This window comes from Sitodiplosis mosellana, unplaced genomic scaffold (genome assembly GCF_009176505.1).
Source record: "Sitodiplosis mosellana isolate CC-2019 unplaced genomic scaffold, AAFC_SMos_1.0 Smas_scaffold_2, whole genome shotgun sequence".
In the NCBI taxonomy this organism is placed as follows: domain Eukaryota; kingdom Metazoa; phylum Arthropoda; class Insecta; order Diptera; family Cecidomyiidae; genus Sitodiplosis; species Sitodiplosis mosellana.
Window position 1 is genome coordinate 7,247,762 of NW_022595245.1, and position 22,269 is coordinate 7,270,030.

The 22,269-nt window shown below is 36.3% G+C and overlaps 1 protein-coding gene across 1 annotated transcript; it reads right to left on the reverse strand.

The window, feature by feature from the left end:
- Nucleotides 1-895: 895 nt before the first annotated feature.
- LOC129565218 (sodium/potassium-transporting ATPase subunit beta-like) lies at nt 896-11,147 on the reverse strand. The gene is made up of 7 exons (XM_055439807.1): nt 10,756-11,147; nt 9,825-10,181; nt 7,845-8,105; nt 7,569-7,750; nt 7,304-7,438; nt 7,022-7,190; nt 896-6,845 (listed from the first exon to the last, which is right to left on the reverse strand). Exons 2-7 carry the CDS (start codon nt 9,964-9,966, stop codon nt 6,742-6,744), a joined length of 993 nt encoding a protein of 330 aa, XP_055295782.1. The 5' UTR covers nt 9,967-10,181; nt 10,756-11,147; the 3' UTR covers nt 896-6,741.
- Between the last annotated feature and the right edge of the window lie 11,122 nt (nt 11,148-22,269).

Here is a 22,269-nt window from a genome sequence, read left to right on the forward strand (position 1 = left end):
ATATCTATTTCGATTGTTTTGCCTGCATCGGCATATTTATGCATATTGTATAACTCAGTTCACGTGCATTGTCTAAAAATAGCATAGATTTGGCACAAGCCAGGTTAATTAACACTGCATCGATATATGGAAACATGAAATGACTATTCGGCAATTGTGTGTCTATATTCGTGTTAAACGAAGCTTTGTTATAGTTTTGCGGCTTTCATTCTTTCCTTCTCTCTGGCCTTACTTAACCTGCTTTATCACTGCAAAAGACAACTATCCGCAACTGCAGTGCAGCGTAACCCATATGAAACATGCACACGGCAATAGAAAGAGGGAAAGAAAACTGAGTTAGAGAGTAAAACAGCGGATCTGTTTATTTATTAAATTAAAATAATTTTATTATTGTGTCAATTGGTAATTTGTTGCTGTTTCAGTTTAATTTAAATCGGTTTTATGCATTTTTATCGTTTATTCTTGTCAATTTGCCTCTTCTGTCTCGTTCTTACTATGGCTTTAGTTTATTCCACTGTTTGTTTTGTTTTTTGTTGTTTTATCATGAATATAATTTAAACATTTTCTATTTTTTTTATTTTATTTTTAAGTTTCCTATAAACGACTTATTCAATTTCATTTCACATGAATTTCTTTTTCATGTTGCTGTTGTTTTGTCTGGTTCACAGATTTCTTTTCACAAAAAAGATCGAAACATTCAACTGTCTTAAGTAGTTTGTATGTGTTTTCTGTGGTTTTGTTGTATGTCATCGTGATTGAATCGAGTATTCAAATAAGGGGCGCTCAAATGGTTTTTAAAATAAGTCGGGGAGTTGTGGAGAAAATTTCATTAATGCATCGCATCTTCGAATCATTTTTTGTTTGTTTATTTAATAATTAACAATCTAGTAGATAATTTTTCTGTTTTTTTTTTGTATTTCCCATCTTATCATATTTTTGTTTCTTATTTTATTTAAAAATTACACATATAATTTGTGTTTGTTTATTTAACTACAAAAACTGAAGGTTTTTTTGAAGACTATTCAAAATGGATAAAAAAAGCGCTAGTGTTTTTTTTTCTACGTGACATTTCGTTGGTTTGGAAATGTTCATATGGCAAACACATTTTGTCATGCAATTTTTTTTTCTTCTTCTTCTTCTTCTTGTTCTTTGGTTATAGAGAAAGAGTGAGAGTGAAAGAGAAAGCATGGAAGTGTCTTTGCTGTTCTGTTCTGTTGGCGAATAAAAGAATGGTGTTATTCGGTTTAGCGAATCTGTTTTGCCCTAAAGCTGAATGAACATGGGCAAATCCAACGGAATTTTCGCATTCAAATCATGGATGGATAGAAGAGACCGAAAAATATATATATTTCATTTAGTAACCATATGGATGCCATTTGTCGATAAGATAAAATATCACAACGGCGAACACAATATTTTGTTTTTTTTTTTCATTTCCATCTCGGTCGCTCTGACTGTGACTTTCCGTACATTTTTATGAACACCGTACATTTGATTTGGATTGGATTTTGGGGTCTGTGTTCGGTGGCGGCAGCGGTGCTTTGACTTTATTCGCATTTTATCTATCCCGTATAATAGAGATCGTATTTGTTGTCACTGGCATTTTTTTCGTTTGTTGTTGTTGTTCTTGTTCATTCTCGTTAGCTCTAGTGAGTTCTCACTCACTCTATCTCTCTCTCACTCTCTCTCCAAAGAGTGTTTGAGCGAGAATAAGGGACAATAGGGTCATATATTCATCTAATGCTTACAAAAACATATATATATTCAATTTGGTTTTCAAGCGTCAATTCATTAGTTAATTACATAATGGTTTTAATGGTTTTTTCTGTCCCGATTTTGTCATCATCATTGATGAGTTCGTTCTTGCTATGCTCGTTTTTTTCTGTTTACTTTCAAAAAGCCAACACCTAACCAAGAGAGAGAGAGAGAGAGAGAGAGAGAGAGAGAGAGAGAGAGAGAGAGCGAGAGAGAGAGAGAGAGAGAGAGAGAGAGAGGAAGAAAAAAGCCCCGAACAATTAGTAATTTGCACTTTGATTCATGAACAAAACGTGTTTATCGCGATTAATCTACTTGAAATTGTTTGTTTGGTTGGTTTTTCTTTTCTTCTTCTTCACTTTATGCTCTTGCGAATCATAAGTTGGGTGTGATGCGGGTTTCTATTGCCTTTGCCATATTGCCATATTGCCATCAACAGTCCCTCCTCTTAAAACACATAGCATTTTTTCAATGCCAGAAAACAAGTAGTAATGTTGTTCATTTTTTTGTCGCATTATGAAGAGCGATAGTGAGTAATGTCGCACGATAACGCGCGTATGAATGATCGTTTTATTTTTTTTTCGTTTTCTGCCTCTCTGTGTGTAACACTATTCTATTGGGCATTGTTGTTGCATATTTCAACTAGAAAAATCCGGAAAAAAGAATCGACAAATAAATTCAATATGGGCACTCTATAAAGTATAACGAACATGGACAAGAAAGTAATAAATTTGAATGAAAGAAAGAAAAAACCAGCTCATGTTTGTTGTTTCTTCTGTTAAATAAGCAAAACCTCTGTAATTTTTATTTTTTTTTTGTTCACTTTTCACTTTTTCTCAAATTTTTATTCAATATTGTAATTTTCTTTTTAACTACGAACTATTATTTGTTAAATTACTTGTTGTTGTTGTTGTTGTTTTTTTAATATTTTTCTGTGTGTTTTTGTGAGACTTTTTATAAACTTTAATTTTGTTGTTGTTTCCTTCATATTTAAAGTAAAAGATACGTTTTGCCTAGAATTGAAGAATGTATTTATTGCACAAACTGCGCGCGCTATTCTCTCGCTGAAGCACCAAAGAGCCATGCAAAGCACCAAAAAAAACCATGGTTGTTGTTTGTGGTGAAGGGAATGTAATTGTGTATTTACCTCTCAAGATCCTATCGACAGGAAAATGTGAATTCAAACTGGCGGCTTTTGTGTGGTATGTGTAACTAGCTTAAGTTTGAAGCATGTTCTCGTCATGTCTTTGGTGCTGTTTGCGGTGAATACAAAACGCTTATGTGTTAGACTAGCATTTTCACATTCCGGGTAAACATCTCTTCAGTTGTTTTTTCTCTCAGTTGAGCTCTAATAATATTGTTTTTCATCATATTTTTTTTGTTGTTGTCTTAAAATGGTTTTCCGTTTACCGTTACATATTTTTGTTTTGTTTTTTGTTTGTATGTATTTGTAGTGTGAATGTTGTTGTTTTTTATTCATTTTGGTTTTTTTTTTATTGAAGGTTATGAACTCTGTGTGTTCAAGTGTGTGTGTGTGTGTTCTTTTTTTAAATTTATTTCGTTTTTGTGATGAAATGTGCGCACACGCAAGCTGCTCTAAGTAGCTTAGATTTTTTTTTTGGTAAATATTGTTTGCTTCTAATCTTTTGTGATAGAATGCAGTTGTGTGTGCTGCAAATTTTTTCACTTTTTTCCGGTTTGCTGCGCTCATCCATTTTTCTCTGTTACTGTATGTGTTGTTGGTTTTGGTTTGCTATTCAGATGTTAATAAACATCTTATTCTTTTCAGTGAATATTTTGTGTTTTTTTTTAATTCGTTCAACTTTATTCAGCAAAACACTTGAAAAATCCCCAAAAATATATATCAAACAGAAGGAAAACCGTAATGTTTTAGAAGAATTTCTTCTTAATATTGAAAAAAATGCGTTAAAAATAAACCTAAATTTGAACACAAACCAAAAACCGACAGAAACCAAATTAATTATTTGCATGTTTTTTTTTTACTCAATCATTCATTTGTTCTGTTTCTCTCTCGCTCACATCGATATACATTATCATATACTCGTCAGATTTGCAGAATGCATCTCTCGAAGCTGGAACGCTTCTTACGGCTAAATAACAATTCAAGAGAATGAACGCGTGCGAACACGATCCATTCCATTTGTTTCACAAAAAAATGTATGTATAAAATACAAACGAGGGGGAGGCATTTCATAAACATGCATGCACGCGTAATAAACACACAGACACCACGCATACATAAACATCCTTGTGGTGGTTTCCTTGGGTCGACGCTCACGCACGGGAATCCGCGAGTGATTGTCTAAATCAATGGAAATCACATCGTTTTTATTTTGTTGTTGTTGTTGCTATTGTTGGTTTAAAATCCGGATTCAATTGAAATTAAAACCAAATGTATTTTTAAAAAAACCGAAAAATTAAATGTACAAATAACATGTGATTTCTTCATATTTTTTTTTCTCCATTTTTGTATTTTTTTCTTCTTCTTTGTTTATCATTTGGCAAATAACTACTAACAGTGAATCAAAGGCTCTACACATACACGTAGCGGGCATTAAGTTATAAATTGTTACCGAATCTATTCCTGGAGCAGAGAAGCGTTGCAGAAAACATTGGGCAGCACATACTCACACGCACACATGGGTGGTCGCGGCGCGCGTCGTGGATGCATGAGGCCAACAATACTGTATATATATGTGTGTGTATGCGTGTGCTGCGTTTCCCTGGTTGCGCGACAGTGGGTTCATCTTCAAAGTGAGCAATCTCATTGTGATTTTTTCTTTTATTTTCACATTTCATTCTTATTCTTCTTTTCTATCGAATTGGAAATCAGTTTGCGCCAATGATCAATCATAACTTCGTCACATTTTTTTTTCAATTCGCATCTTTTTCTAAAAACTTTTTTTTGCTCTGTGTGTAGTCATTCGATTTAATTTCAATTTTTATATTGGTTTTTATTTTCTCTCATAATTAATCAAGTAGTAATAGTTAATTTAAGTTTCTTACGGCCGGAAAAATAATGCTTAAATACTTTTCGTCAACATTAAATTAATTTGAACACATACGTAGCCGCTTTTAATGGAAAGCGCGTTTTGTGTATTTGTTTTTTCTTGGTGTGGAATTGGTAATGAGAATGAGTGAGTGAGTGAGTTGTTTTTACTTCTTGTTGTTCATTATTTAGTTCATTGAATGATTTTTTTTTGTTGAATCGAGAGTGAAAACGACGACGCTACATGTAATAAATACATTAATAATATTTTAAATAAGGTTTCTTGTGATCTAATTTCTCCTTTTTTATTAGAATTTATTCTTATTCGAATTTAAATCGATGGCTAAAACATGTGTTTTTTTAAGTTAATTTTTTTTGTTGTTGTTGTTGTTGTTTGGTTTATTCTGGTGAATACCGGCAATAATTAAATATCATTAATAATAATAATTCTTTGTTGTTGTTGTTGTTTTTATTTGGTTTGCATAAATTTGCATTTCACTCATTCTAAATGACTACTTTACAGATTTTACAAGGTTCTTCATCTCGTCTTTTTTGTTGTTGGGTTAATTTTCATAGTTGTTTCAAATATTATATTTTACTCTTGAAAATGATGTTCAATTCTTAAAACGGAAATTCTAAACGTAACTCTGTCTCTCATTTGATTCGTTATAACTAAAATTTGAGAAGCAAAAAAGAACCGAAAATCAAACAGACAGACCAAAATAGATCGCTTTCTCTAAGTAAGCAAAAATTGTATCAACGTTTTACATGTCTTTGTTATTAGCTAAACATTAAATTTGTGACGATTTTGTGAATTGTGTGAGTGTGTGTATGTGTGTAAGTAACAATTATGCAGTTTGGTTTAAATAGATATTTCCCTTTTCCACCCATCTATATGTTGTTGTTGTTGCTATTCGTTAAATGATAAATTGTTTTCTTTATAAATAAATAATGTTCGTCATAATCACCTATGTAATAAGAGCCTAAAAATTATGTAATATCAATTGTCTTTTTTCAACACATTTATATAATAAATTATATATATATACTCACTAAACCTCATCGAATCATATGTTCGCTTTCTGCACTTTCTCTTTGCTCGTATTTTTTATTTTTTTCTGTCTTTTTTTTTGTTATATTCTAGAGATTCTTCGAAGAAGAAGAACTTATGTATGTTTCGTTCCTTTTAGCTCTCCCATAGGTGGTTGCGATTGACATACACACACCACCACCATCAGTTTCATATGTATAATGAACCTGTGTGTAGTGTGAACGTATCACTTACACCGTATGAAATTAAAAATTTAAGTTAAATTGAGTGTCAAAGAATCGGTTGTTGTTGCTTGAACGTTATATAACTTGAAGTTTCTCAATCGATGGCCCTAATATTTAGTTTAGCTCTTACTTTAACATTTCTATAACAGCATCTGATGAATTATTTTTTTAAATAGTTTTTTTGTGATTTTTTTTTTGGTTACTTTCCTTTGCTATGTTTGCATTGTTGTTTTTTTTCCATTTAAATACATAACACAATAATTGGTAGTGCTTTTTTTGACATTGACTTAATTTTGCTTGCTTTTTGGAGCGCTCTTGAGACGATACGCACGCATTTTACCTGGGTTGTTGTTTGTGACACAATAACGGACAAAATATTATTATTTTTCTTTTTGTTCTTGTTTTGTTGTTGTTATTATTATTCCAAACGAAAAGAAAAGAACGAACTAACTCTAAAAGTCCTAATCAAATGATTCGAATCGAACATAAATGAAGAATGGGAAATATTACAAATACCACATTTTATGATGCCCGCCGCAGCTTTTCCGGCTGGATTGGTTGTTGGTTGGTTGTTCTTTTTTTTTAACTTTTGCTTTTTCTTTCTTTCTTGTTCTTCCAAATAAGTTGTTGATGTTGCTTTGCTTAGTTTGGTATTATGATTTCTATTTCATTTTTTTTTTTTCGTTTAAGAACTAATAAATTTAATCTATCATCAATTCGAAGTGGACTGAACCTTTTCGTTCTGCGCGCTCGTACAAGATATTTTTGGCCCAGGCTTTGCATTCGATGTTGATGAGTACACCAGCTGTTTTGTGTGGATGAAAAAGAGAGGGAAAAATCGATAGCATTTGATTAGTTTTCAAGGTAAAATTTTTGGTGATTCTTCTTCTTTGCAAGTATTCTCAATTTTGGCGATTTACTGAGATTGTTGCCAATTTAAAGCTTGAAATTGCTACGACAACGAATATCATTGACACTTACGCTTTGGTCGTTCAAATTGCACGGCAACGACTGGTGGCTGGTAGCCCTTAACATTTTTGTATGGGAAATAGTATGCTGGAAAACCACGTCGCGGTGAGTAGTGCACTGGTCCAAGATTTTCCACATCAGCTGGGCTCTCGCCTTCACAGGAAACCCAAATCAAGTTTCGCTGTTTGTGTTAAATGAAGAGAGAAATTGAAGGTGCAAAATGAAAGTCACACTTAAATTTCGTCAACTACTTTATTATTGATGAAGAATAGAGATGATGGTGGTGGTACAAACCTCAGCTGGATTTCTAGTTTGAGCGATAGCTTCCTTCAGGAAGTCTGGCATCTTTCGATACTGAGAACGTTCATGCTCATCGCTAATCTGACTTTCATCGGTTTCGTTGAAGACTCGTGGAATCCAATTGTAAATCTGGCACATAGCAACAGCAACAGCAACAGCACCAGCAACAATAGCAACATAGAAATAGATATGTGTGTATCAAATTAGCTACGGTCGATGTGTAATGAATAAAATATGAGGTCATGCAATCTTGCCTTACCTTATTTAATTTTAAGTAGACACATGGTTTCTTTTCAGGGAAACCGTATTTTCGGTCCGTTTTACCGGGAGAGCAGTTATCCAATGATTCGATTTTAAATGGACAGTACTTGCCGCTAGTGGCTATACGACCAAAATTGCACTCACTATCAATATTCTCCTCGAATTTTGGTTCAATGTATTCTATGTTACGAAACAGAGAACGAAAAAATCAAATCATTTAAATATCTATTCTTTGGATTGTTTGCAACTGTGAATCTAAAGATAGATGACATACCGTCAAGGAATTTGTTGACTGTATCGTGCCAGTAGATCATGTTATCCGGGCGATTGGATTTATACCAAATCAATGTGCTACCAAGATGTGCCTCTGGTGGCATTGGACGAAATCCAAGACCAGGATTTGTACCAATCAAACTCTCGCCCAACTCCCATTTTGGTCGTTCTGGATCGAGTGTTTGCCAGAATACAGCCAACAGACCAGCGAAGAAACCAGAAAGTGCAGCGTAGAATATACAATAGAAAACCAAAATCTTTCCTGCAATTTTCCAAAGAAGAAATGAGAAGAAGAAAAGAGACAATCGTTAGTATTCAACACGAGACATTATCTGTAAATGAGTTATTTTTATCGCTGTGACATTGAATCGGAGCACGTTCAAATCCAAGTCGGGCATTTAAATGAAAATATTTACATTTTGTTCAAAGTTCTGGAATGTATGAACGCGAATGACTTAAAATATGTATTAAATTCGTTGGTTTTATCAGCGCACTGTCATTCAACTGGCTCCTATCATGTTTTAATTGTTGTTGTTGTTGTTATCTACATACTATAAATGTACCAGTCACTTTCATTTTTTTTTTTGCTAATTCAACGGAGCTCGAAATCTTTTTTTATGTGATAAAAAAAGCAACAAAGTTCAAATCCAGTTGAAATACAATGCTGATAATAAATAGAACAATTCGTCAAATATCGCATGGCTCGAAAACATAAGGCTCAAAACAACATAAATATGCACCCAAGCCAAAACACATAGTAGAATGTAATTCGTTCGTGCCACGACATTACGTCACACATTTTGTGAATGCTCTTGGCTGCTTTTATTTTTGTCTTTTGCCTTTCCCGCTGATCACCACTTCAGTTAATGTGTGTGTGTGTGTGTGTGTGGACGACGTTTGCCACAATGTGCTAGTAGGACAAAAACGCAACAATAATGTCAAAACTATAACCCCTTCTATAATAAAAAAAATCGATTTTCCCTATTTCATCAAGTCATCGGCTGCATGTGTGTATGTATACGTATGTGTGTTTGTGTGCGTACATATGCTGCGAACTGTACGCTGTGTGTTTCGAAATGAATGCGAATCGGTCGCACGATATCGTACGCTCGTTGTGTCCAGCCTTGTGTGTGTACGTCAATGTATTTGTTTGTCTGTGGCACGAAAAATTGCAGCTCATCAACTTCTTTCTATGGAGGAAACAACGGCAAAAAACCGAACGAATTTTTTTTCTATGGAATGACAGTGGCAAAAAAGAGGTGGAAGGGAAAGCCGAAGAAAAACCGAGTGAAAAGTTGAAATAAAATTCGACGGTAATGTTAAATGAATTGAAAAATGTAATTGATGTTATGGAGGATACACAACGGCGGCAGTAGCAGCAGCACCACCAGCAGAAATAACAACAACAACAATAAAACATCCCATCAACATATACGTCAGCGTTCTGTGTGTATTCATTATGCATTCTGCTCCAACTGAACTGTGTGTGTGCGGCAACACAAAAGTGTATTAGAATTGCATATCGGTCGGAACATAAGCGTGTGAATGCTTGGAATTGATTATGTAACACATAAAATCGAAAAATCGCAGCCCATTCCACAATGTCGTTTACGGTGTTTCTTTTTTTTTTGGCTGTCGCCACACTTCTTCGGTCGCGTAACAGTCATTAAAAAATTATATGGAATGCGAATGTGATTTTTATATCAATTTTCATTGCAATGAATCATCGAGTTATGGATTTGTGATGGGCTAACATGCTTTGGAGAAAGAAACAAAATTATCGCCCGCTCTTGTTCACAATGGTGAATTGTGCAATGCAAGGATCCTCGATGATGGACAACGATGACGATGACCAAAGCGATACATATGTATGTGTGTGTGTGTGTGTATGAGTAGATGTGTATGACGATGGGCCAAATGGGCAACAGCGAATGAAAAATTAAATACACAATTTAATTTAAATGTGTTAAAAAAAACTTACCCCAACTGGCAGCTGTACGTCCTAGGAATTCACCTGTCTCGCCATTCCACATGAATATCCTAAAACTCTCCCAGCCGGATAGCTTCGGTGGTGGTGTATAATATTGTTCCGTTATTGCTCCTGCTCCTTTTTTATCGGCCATTATGAAACAATCGACTTCCTTCTTTTTTCCGCTTCACAAGATTTCTTCTGATTCTCTCTCTGCTCGTTTGCGCCTTTCGACTCGTAACCTCTGCTGCTACAAACTTTTTTCTCTCTCTCTTTTTCTGTTCTTTATACTATCGTTTCAATTTGCCGTTTCTATGCCTTTCGGTTGGTTTCTTCGTTTGGCTGTTTGTACTTGTTTAATTGCTGCACCTAACCCGAGAAGAAGAAAATGTGTGTGTGTGTTGATGATAAGCGAATATTTTTGAAAAAAAAGAAGAAGGAAGCAGTAAATCCAGAACAAGAAAAAGAGGCAAACACTCTGGGTATGTGAATTTTTTTTCTTTCTTCGCTAGCAGGAAAAAGGGCGAACGCCTCATAAAATTTAATTAGTTGCGATTGTAAAAAATAAGGTGGAATTTATTTTCTAGTCCCGTCAGGGTTTTTCTCGAATCAATTTCTATTTTGCACACGCACGCACTTCAAAAGCTTAAATTTTCACTTCAATTTTCCCTCGATCTATATAGAACAAAGCAAGAATGGTGAAGAGGAAAGAAAAAACGAACGAAAATCAAAGATGGCCGCTCATGGATATGTTACACCGATGTTCGAGGTCTTTTCTTCCGTTTTCCTTTTTTCCAACCAACGAAAAAAATTTCACGATTTGATTTTTTTTAATCCGATGGACCAGTGTTTCATTGAGAATTTTCAATTGAATCCAAATTAAATTAACCAATTTTTATCACTAAATTCTCGGTTTTTCCAAATAGAAATAGAGAAAATTTACCAAAACCAAGCAAAACGAGAGATGCTATACTCGATGTATGTGAAATGATTTAACCAGCTTCACAGCAACTTAACAAGTGCCATAAGGCGGCTCTGGTAGCAAAAAAATCGACAAACGAATATTGCTCGCTCTAGCTCTCTCTCAACTTCGCTGACTTTATGCTCACACACTAATACACATACACACAAAAACTTGCTCTCTCACTCTCCGAAAAATGTTTTTTTCGCGCTCTCTCTTTTCGATAAAATCTGCCTGTGTGCCACAATGTCTATGGAATTCACACATGCAATAGCTCAATGTTGAACGATGAATTTCAGTTGCTTGCGAATTCTCTCCGTGAACAACGACGATGATGGATAATGTTCTATCCCAAGCGTGTACTGTGTACGACTGCTCACTGAACATACCGAACAATCACGCTCTCTTGGCACACACACTTGCTCTCTCTCTCTCTCTCTCTCTCTCTCTCTCTCTCTATTGCAATCGGTCGCGTGTGCCCGCACTCTCACCGTGTGCATTCGCTCTCGCGTTCGGGTTTCGCTCTCCGAAACACGAAACTTATCTCTTGAAAAACGATGACGACATCCATGGCCGAATGATACGTGTGACCCTCTGAAAAAGTTTTCTCGTCAGTAGTGCTTTTGCGCACTGAACGAGAATGCGCATATTGAATATTCAAAGCAAAATTAAATCATTGCCTGAACGAATACATGGAACAGTGTGTTGTGAGCACGACATTCTGGCTCCAATACACTGTTACCATCATACACATCTGGATGTAGCTGGTGAATACCGTATCAGCCGTTTGTTCGTTCGTTCGTTCGAACACACATACTCTCTCTCTCTCTCTCGTATTCCGAGAGACTAACACATACACAGGGGCTCGGGTACACGTGAACCGATTCTCACAGTTTGACTTTGCAACCCCAATTGATTCGAATTCGCCGTTTGAGTTGTGTAAGGAATTCTCTGTTCGTTCGTTCGGTTTCTGTGTGTATTTCTATCTTGTCTCTGGTTTCATGCCGTATTGGTGCCAATGCAAAAAAAAAAACACACACAGAGCCCATAATTCGGGTGCGGATTGTATGTTTGTGGCAGTAAAATGTGAGTGCTTTCTATTGCCTCCTTGAAACATGTACGAGTGCGGTCGATTGCATTTCCACGCTTTTTTTCCATGCTTCTTCCTCTTCTTCTTCTTCATATTCTACACGTACCGTGTGTCAAAGCATTCATGACAATCGAATTACATTTGCTACACAGCCTGGTGAGCGAGAGAGCATATTTACTTTGCAGTCGAATATATATCTTCTGCAGAATGCTCAGTGAAAAGCGCGTGCTCTTCTATTTCGATCGACTGCGTCAAACAATCATCGAGTGTACATCGAACAGCGCACGTATTCATTAGTGGTTGCTTTCGTATAGATTCGAATGTATATTCATAATTCGGCCGTTTTGTGTATGTATCGGTTGGATCGTTTTATGTGTATGTGTCTCCATGGACTGGCTCTACCTGCCGACCGACAACGACGACGCCAGCAACGAAAACCATGGAGGAACACGATTTTATATTTCCCATTTCTGCTTACTCTCGTGCAATTTTTCGTATCCTAATGCCATATTAACTGTTATGGAATTTTTGGGATCGAAATAAAACTGAAGCGCTACGGTTCAGTACATCGGCGAAAACACACAGAGAGAGAGAGAGAGACGCGACTAAAAATAAAGCCGAACACTTGAGCGCTTCTTTAGATTCCATTAGATGGCAATGTGTGCTTCACAATTACCATCAGCTCACATTCAAATGGCACTCCACGCGGTAATTTATTCCGTTTCGCAAATCTTCGCGCTTCAAATGTTCGCCCATTTTAATTTTTTTTCTTTCACTTCGATATCATTTCGAGAGCAATCATAATTTTTTTTCTCCTACTCTTGAGCATAGAAATCAATCGTTCATTGAAATTCCAAATTCGATTTGGAAATAGCTAAAGACGCGCATTTTACGACACGTACAAATATAGAACTGTGTTCACAGAGAATCTTCATGTCTGCCGAACGCAAATTGCTTGCATAATAGTCACAAGTTCGGATTGTCTGTTCGACTTGAATTGTTTCGGTTACGCATCAGCACGCTTGATTGTTGGATTTTCTTCGAGGAGAGAGAGAGAGAGAGAGAGCGAGAGAGAGAGAGAGAGAGAGAGAGAGAGAGAGAGAGAAAGAAAGAGAGAGAAGGAGAGAGACAAAAAGAGCAAAGCAGAAAAAGTCCTCAATTGCAATCGGCCATAAGTAGAATAGCAAGAGCATTGTTCACAGATATACCACAATATATTGATGTTAAATTAATGATTTTTGTATTGGCGAAAAAATTGCGTGCGGAGGAATTAGGAGAAAAGAGAAGCAAATAAGAGATCGACCAAAAACATAAAACTCGTTTATTTGCATTTAAATGAAAAGAGAACACATTATGAACGGAGGAAAAAAGAACGAGCAACGGAAAGAAAGGAACTGATGGGAATAAAAGAATTCTCTGCAGTACCCCTTAAATCGCAATAGAAATAAACATGAACCATATATTGATGTCAACGACGATGAACAAGCGCTCGATGGATGGCTGTGAAATTTGAGAGCGTAAAAAAGGGAAGAATTCAAAATGGGCAACAACAACAACTACACCGATGGTAACAACAGCGGCAGTGACAGCGCGGCAACAACAACAACAACGACGACGACGTCGACGCTGCACAGAATGCGGAACGCGAGGACAAAGCGGATTGTACGAAATGTACACAAAAACCAGTGAAGGTTTACTGTTCTAACTGCTAACGGCTTTGCGCTTTGTATGTTATGCAAATTTAATTGGATTTAGTTTGTTTTCCTTTTGCTTGGTTGTCTTTTCGTTTTTTTTTCCTTCGTCTTCTTATTCGTTGGTCTTGTTTCATCGTACGGGGAACGATATTCAGCCTTCTGAATCGGAATTGGCGTAAGAGTCGCGCTTTTTTTGCGTTGCGGCAAGAGTATGCATACTAATTCTAAATCGAGAAAAACGAACACATAAAGATGGAGAGCGGTAGAGTGGAAATATCGAAAATTAGATGGTTAAGGCACACACACACACACACACACACACACACACACACAATGCAGGCAACAGGAGTGAGTACCGAAAAGGAGCAGGCAGCTTCTTTAATAATTCATCGATATGACACATATACACACACAGACGAAGTGAGAGAGAATGATGGCTAAAAGATTTATTTATGTATAAATTACATCAGCAATAATTTCCACCCGAATCAATTTTCAATTGAGTACAAAGAACAGAACTTTGTATGAGTCATTTCGCTCATTCTTCGTCGTCGTCATCGTTGTCTGTTGTGTCAATGTTGCGTTGCTATCGCTGTCTTTCTTCATATGGTAGCCCATTCGAAATGGCTCATATCTGAATATAGTAAACTAGATTCACCGGAAAACATAAACCACATTTTAAGAACATAAAATCGTTATCTCCCCTACATTAAAGTCTCTCTCGCAAAATTCCGTCGTGATAATATTTAAGACACACGAATAATAAATCAATGTATAGGAAAGAGTGATGTATATTCGGTACGGTTCGGTTCGATTCTCCATTCCGGATACATCTATATAATTTTCATACAGTCGTCCGCTACATGTAATGAGAAGCGAATCAATTGAACTCCAAACTTGACTCGACTCGACTCGACTTAATTCCATGAAACGCACAATGCATAATTAATTCAGTCGGTTGAAAAATACAATTTAATTGAAGATGATTCGAAGCTGGGCTGGTGTGTGCGTATGTATTGCATTAAGATAAACGTAAATAGACAATGGCTTAACAAATACCATGGAACAATGGAAACATTTTGCGGTAAAGATAAACATAGCAATAGCAACATCGACTGCGGCAGTAGCATTCATGGCAACGTAGAAAAAGAGAAGGAGACAAAGCCTGCGAATAATGTGCGAAAACGATGGAACGTAAAACTAATCGCGACTCTGCATCACGACACACACACAGTCGCACACAAACCAAACACCAATACAAAGATTAATGGTCGATTGCAAATGAGAAAAATGTCATTTGCCAGATTCTTCGACGTAGCAAAATATTGCTTCGCGAGGTCTTAGCTACGTGAACATGTGTTATGCGATACGCGTCTTGTATATTGGGTTGGACGGTTGGTTGGTTCTCTTTTGTCCTCCTTGTATTTTGGTTCTGGTACCATATTCTCTCTATTGTTTCAAGCATCGCCTTTGTTGTCCTCGTCACCCCTTGTCGCCAGCGTTGTCTAATAGACGATTCATTTTATGGCATTTATGGTTTATCTAAAAATGAACACTGTTATGGACTTCCCTTCCATTTCATGGCCATAATCCAATGTGCAAACAGCCACAGCAAACAAATTTAATTTAGAGACGTCCGATTCCGTTTCATTTTACCCCAATGCGCCAAAAAAAAAACGGAACAAATTGATGGATGACAAATAGCTTAGGAGGAAAAACAGAAGGAAAGGCGCTCATTTTCCATTCGAATAATAAATGATTATTTCAATTTCACGAAATTCCACATCTTTACTGGAAAATAAATGACATAACTTGGTGCAGTACATTAGTTAGTCGTTTTAGCGAACGAACAAGCGAACCGATTGAATGCATTGCCAGCTCAGCAGCACAAAACAGACAGATTCAATGCACTCCGTCGTCTCAATTAAATATCAATAATAGAATCGTCGTTTACAACGACGCAAATTATATTTTATTTCATTTACAATTCAATGCACGCTCGAAAGACGTAGTGCGCGCAGCGCAGCGCCACACTAAAGATGGAAAGTTGAAAACAATGGGCAGAGTGAAATCACATGCCAGAATTATGATGATGTAATTCGATTTGCATCTTGTTTCTCGCAAAACGATGTGAAATTTTATTCGTTTTCGATGCGAACGCGCGTTTTGTTGACTCTATTGCTAATTGATTTGTTTGCGTGTGGGTTTTTTTTTCTTCTTCGCTCCGATTGGAAATATTGCATCTTTTTTTTGTTCTTGATCGATTTTGTACCATCGATTGCATACTCATGTTAATTTTGCTAATATAATTTCTCGCATACTGATGGCCACGACGATAAAAGTACATGTTGTTCATTAACAATGTGGTGCCGTTGTGGCATCGAGAGTATTTTAAAGCCGACAATTGATTCGAATAATTAGTTAATAAAGCTGCATGTGAATAAATTGACAGGATTGGCCGTTTGGGAGAAAAACGAAAACAAACACATACATAAAAATTCCGATAACGAATTATTCATCCGGCCGTAAAATACACCAAATTAAAATGGTCTCGTAGTCGAAGCAGTTCTGGCTATGTATCTAATTCACCGAACCTGATGACCCGACCTGGTCGATTGTACATGCTTAGATTCTCAAAAGACCCATAAAATAATCCGTTTTAATGCGGGAAAATCGCCGAGAATGCCATTGCATTCGGTGCGCGACTCTAGAGAATGGCCAAGCGAATAAAAAGGTAGAAAGAGAGAGAGAGAGAGAGAGAGAGAGAGAGAGAGAGAGAGAGAGAGAGAGAGAGAGAGAGAGAGAGAGAGAGAGAGAGAGAGAGAGAGAGAGCGAGAGAGAGAGAGAGAGAGAGAGAGAGAGAGAGAGAGGGAGAGAGAGAGAATGGGAAAGGGCAGAAATGAAACGGTCACAAAGAAATGTAGATAAATAGACTGTTAGTTTACTGATTAGTGATATTAGGTAATTCATGGTGCGCATATTACACACGTTCCACACTAAATAAAATGTCTCATTAGGATAAACGACTTTGCACACAGACCACGATGACGACAACGAAAACGACAACGACGACGATGGAAACGAACAGAAATCCATGACCACGAACGACCACCACAACGATAGAGATGATGATGAAAAATGTATTACATAATTTCAATTTTCCATATTGCAAAACGGATTATAGCACATGGATCAATTTGTTGGTGTAATCAACAACAACAGGAGCACGTGTAACGAAATTAATGTAGAACATGGAAGGAAAATTAAGAACAAAACATTTTACACATGTATCGAATACACCCTTTCAAATGGGAAAAAAACGCACAATTTTTCAATGTTTAAATAAATGAAATATTCTGGACTAGCAAATGGTTTCGAAACATCCCCATTTTATAATTAAAATTTGGTCCTAGCGGAATGCTATGGAAATGTTCATCGATTCATGGTTTAATGCGGTATGAGTGACATTGATGTTAATTAGTGGGCGATTGTAACAGATAAATTATCTCAATCGTTTACAAAAGAATGCCACACATTTTTTTTGTTTCGTTCCCATTTTCGTTTGTATGCCAAAATTATGTGATTATGAAAGGAAACGCAAAACGCATAGTAAACAACAACAAACGTCGACACAACGTGTTTACCGGTACAGTATTCGGTTTGTTTGTTGTCTTTGTTTACCCCAAATTGATTCGATAATTTGTGTCAAATTTGCCCAAAAATGACCGTCAATATATTGATTATAATCAATTTTTTTAGCTCCACTCCGTCCAGATATTGAATGATTGATTAATACCGCAGTTGACATAATTTCTAATGATTTCATATTATTTCGTAAGCAACATCATTCATTAAATAAAACGAATTACATTGGTAATCCCGAACTTTTCCGTACCGTTGGCCTGCGTTGTCTGTAGGTACTTTTGGTTATTTTTTGTGAATTTTCTTGAAATAAAGGCAGTAAAAATATAATAATGAAAATAAAGTGAAAAATCGGTCACTTTAACTGAAACTTCAACAATTTTGTATGAGAGGTACCCGTAAACCGATTTTTATTGGCTTTAAACTTTCTGAGGGTTCATTTTTTGGAGAAAAAATAAGATTCTGAAAGTTTCATGTTGATCGCATTTGCAGAAGTTTGGTTTTTGGCCCTTAATTTTTTTCCAAAAAAATGTCGACAGAAATTGAGGACAAAAAATCAAACTTCTGCAAATGCGATCAACATGAAACTTTCAGAATCTTATTTTTTCTCCAAAAAATGAAACCACAGAAAGTTTGAAGTCAATCAGAATCGATTAACGGGTACCTCCCATACAAAATTGTCCAAAAATCGGTAATTTTAGTCGAAATTTCAAAAAATTTGTATGGGAGGTACCCGTAAATCGATTCCGATTGGTTTCAAACTTTCAGAATCTTATTTTTCTTCCGAAAAATGAAATCCCAGAAAGTTTGAAGCCAATCGAAGTCGATTTACGGGTACCTCCCATACAAAAGTGTAAATTTTTTGAGGTTTTTCTTAGGGCAAGTACCCCAGGATCAAATCGAAAATGGCTCATCTTCGAACTTAAACTAAGTTTTTCGAATACAAAACTTTTGGCATTTCCAGATTTTGATTATCTCAATTATTTTTTGAGTTATCGTGTTTACAAACAGCTACGACGACGACGACAACGACGACAACGACGACAACGACGACGACGGCACACGAACGGAAAAGTGTCTCAAAAAGTGGTTTTCTACGCGTTTCATGAGTTTTTATGATGATCTAAACCAATTTTGCGAAAAAAGTTTTCGGGACCAATTCCTATACTTTCCCTTGACACGTTGTGTACGGAAAAGTAATACTCATTGCTGGGAGGGGAGGTTGACGCGTAATAGATGTTTACGATGATTGAATGCTGAAAATCACAAATTTTCGAGGTGATGAAGAATTCGATCACCAAACAGGAGAAAATAATTACCCACCATAATGGAATCAGGCCTATATTACAGAAGAAAATTTTTGTTTTTCGTTCACGTTCATGTCGATTCGACGCCAACGACGACGACAGCGTTGATGATATACGAACAACGCGACATTGAAGACAGTATTTGAGCCGAAAGACTGTCGAAAATAGACTAGAAGTAAAAATATTTTCGCTGTCTACGGACTACAAGACATTTATAAAAATAATCAATCGAACTCAAGAAAGCGACGCACACAATCAATCAATTTTGTGTGCATGTGACACCGTCACCGACTGATGTTGTCCGGGGGCGAGTCGCAAAAAATAATAATATTTTTCCATGGAATGTAATTTAATTTTTGGCATTGTCATTAATTGCCATTTACATTCGAACCGTTAGTAAACCCAACTTGCATACCTTTAGACAATGTATGAAAGAAAACAAAACCGAACCAAGTAAATAAAGTAACGACCTATCATCAAATCATCATTGTACAAATATTGGAATCGTCGATTTTCTCTCATCGATTCCGGTTTTATTTTCTGTTATTTCATTCCGTTCACACGTGACACGTAACATTCATCAACAGTTATTATCTTCATTCAACTGAACCCGGGCGCGTTCAAACAATTGACGTTTTAGAATGTGTGCCACGACCCACTTCTCTGACCTCCATTCATTCAAAACAAAATTGAAAAATATTCGTACAACAACGAAAGAAACCGTTTACGCAGTTTTCCGTGTCTTTCCGCCTTTTCTCCTCCGTTTTCATGATTTCCACGTTACATTTTCTCTCCTCATTGATTTAATATCTAGTAATTTTGCTTTCAAACAGTAATTAAAATGAATTGAACATTTAGAATGTTATTTCATGTTATTTATTCAGTCGGCAACCGTTGCTATGCTCAAAGAACTAAGATTAAAAGGAAATAAAGCTTTATTGCTGATGGAACAAAAAATCTCTCCATTTTTTATGCCAGTGCATACACAGTCTCGGTGCTGTACAGCAGCTTTGTGGGAGTAATATAATTTTTTTTTCCAGATCGTACAAACATTTTCGCCGGGGATGATGAATAAAAAGCGTTTCAAGTTTATGAATATTTTACAGGCGAATCGCCTGATAAATGTCACGAATATTGGACAATTGAGAGCTCAAATTTTTTGGTTCACACCAAAAATGATAGTTGGAATTGTTATTAAATAAGTTATCGTTGCCAAAAGATTTTTCTCCTTAATAAGGACGAGCCACACCTAACGCTGTACGACGGTGAGGCGTCGTGGTCGCCGTGCTCGTCGTCATCATTCCATTGCGTTGCCGTGTTGAGATACGTTTCGCCTTCACCAGCCTCGGGCCCATTTTCACTTAGACAACAAATGAATATTTAAATATGTCTACATTAGCTAGACATGATGAGTCTCGAGACAATCGCCGAATTCCTGTGTCAACCGAACAATCGACCAACTTTTCTTCTTTTTTTGACCAAAACAAACACTATTCACACTTTTGAAATATTTTTTCCATTTTTTTCAGACTGTAGAATATACGCTGTCGATGTTTTTTTTCTCTTCAAAAGGTCAACGTCTGTTCAAATGTATGACAAAAATGCCACCCTTCATTAAAAATCAAAGAAAACCGTGTCATTTTGTTTTTGTGTTTAACGTTGATCAGGCTTTTGGATTTTAAATTTCCATCGAAACTGAAAATCGTATCCGAAAATTATTTTAACGATTAAATTATACAAATGTTCCCATAGAAATGTAAAGGGCTGAACATTTTTTTTGCTTCCGTCGATAAAGGTGAAAGCGTTTCATTTACAATAGAGACCTAACGCAATTTATTCAATTTTCATGAAAATGCCGAACAATATGATATATATGTGTGCATATATATTCCCATGTGTCAGCCAATAGTTGGGCCGTCTCTTTTTTTCGTCGATTGCATGTCAAAAATCGTTAAACTAAAGGCGCGGGAAAATATTTTATAAACGAAATTTGACATCAAATAAATAAAAAAAAGACCCAGCGGCAGCAGCAGCCAGTGAAATACGTGGAAAAATGAATTCGAGTAGACAAATTGTCGCATATGTTGTGGTTATCGTGCTTTAATTTGGATGCATGAAGAAGTGATGGCAACAACTATGTTTACCGCGCATATATATACACCGATGGGAAAAATTAAGCGCACTCGACGAAAACAACGACTGACACGTACACTTGACTTCACGTTGCACATACACAAAACACTCTCCAAGGGGCCGGATGTGTGTATATGTGTCGTATGTATGAGTTCGGAAATCTCGCATTGGAACTATTATGACCATGAACGTGTTATACATTATGAAAGCTCGTTCATACAAAATATGAATAGCAAACGCACGATTCCGCTGCGAGAGTACCTGGAGTATAATGCTGATTTGACTTTCAAGTGATATGCTAAATGATTACATAGTATTCCAGAGAATGTCTAATTCAAGAACACAGACAGAAAACCAACAAGAAAAAAAACATCAACAGCACATTGCGGTTTAATTCATCTAACTTCTTTTTTAACTCCATTTGTATCAATTTGATACCATCAAAATGAAACGAATCTCTCGAAAAGTTTTGTTGATTGTGTATGTGCTTTGAATGTTCATGAAACTAAATAAACAAAAAAAAAAGGTCATCGGTTGTGTAGTACACAACACACTACAACTAACCCATAGAAATTCATCGTTAAATATGGCTGTGATTGGTTTTATTTCCTGTCGAAAAAGAAATTATCGACAATAAAAATATTGTGGATTAAATGTGCTAGATTTAAAGCCTGTGATTAGACACCATGAAAAGCCCAAGCTTTGAAGACCAAAATCTATTCAAGTGGAGTATATAGCTTTGATTTTGAGATATAAATCTCCGCTTGGGACAAAGTAAAACCAATTCAAATTACGGTTGTATTGTTTCATTATATCATGATCGTTCGTTTCCACATTTTCTCTCCGTCTCTTGCTCACATTCCGGTTGTGTGAGCATGAGTATGAGTGTGAGTGTGTATGTTCAAACGAAGCAACATTGAATTAACGAACAATGCTTATGTCGAAGTAAGTATCGGCATTAAGTATTGACGTGGTCCGAATTTCAAATTGATTTCGGTTTGTTGGAGTGAGTTTTCCCACAGTTTAATTGTTTGATTTTATTACGATATATACAAACGAGAGAACTTTTCTCTGTGTTGGAAAAAAAAAGACCAACCGCCGAAGAAGAAAGTATCTGTGTGTTTGAGAGAGAGAGAGAGAAATAGAGATAGAATGAATGCCGAAAATCTTAAACTCGAATCTTTTGCGAATGCGTTTATCTGATCGTATGAAAAAATCATGAATACTAGAAATTTAATTCGCATTTTATTGTGTGATGGCTGGTTTGCGTTGTGTGAGCGATGAATGCATGTTGTGATACGTGTGTATCGGGACAGAAGCCATTTCATTTGGAATGGATGGTGGTGATCGAAAGTGATATCCTAACACACGCAGCCACATGATTCAATTCAAAAGCACACTAATTCATGCGCGAGTATCCTTAGCTTGACATACACCGAATAATATTTCGATATGTGATGCACTGACACGCTGGCACATGGGGCATATACACCGAAAGAGACAATAAATAAAGTACCTGGTATCCACAGGAAAAAGAGAGCATATTCATGACCATGCACACACAAGTGGATAATGTGGACATATGAGCCGCACTATTCATTCTTCATCGTTGTGTGTGATTGTTTTTCTT

Excerpts from the sequence above, each read along its gene's own strand:
- LOC129565218 (XM_055439807.1), bottom strand. The coding sequence starts at position 9,966 with ATGGCCGATAAAAAAGGAGCAGGAGCAATAACGGAACAATATTATACA. Across the intron at positions 8,106-9,824 it reads ACGTACAGCTGCCAGTTGGG|GAAAGATTTTGGTTTTCTAT; the intron begins GTAAGTTTTTTT and ends GGAAAATTGCAG. Across the intron at positions 7,191-7,303 it reads AAACTAGAAATCCAGCTGAG|CGAAACTTGATTTGGGTTTC; the intron begins GTTTGTACCACC and ends TAACACAAACAG.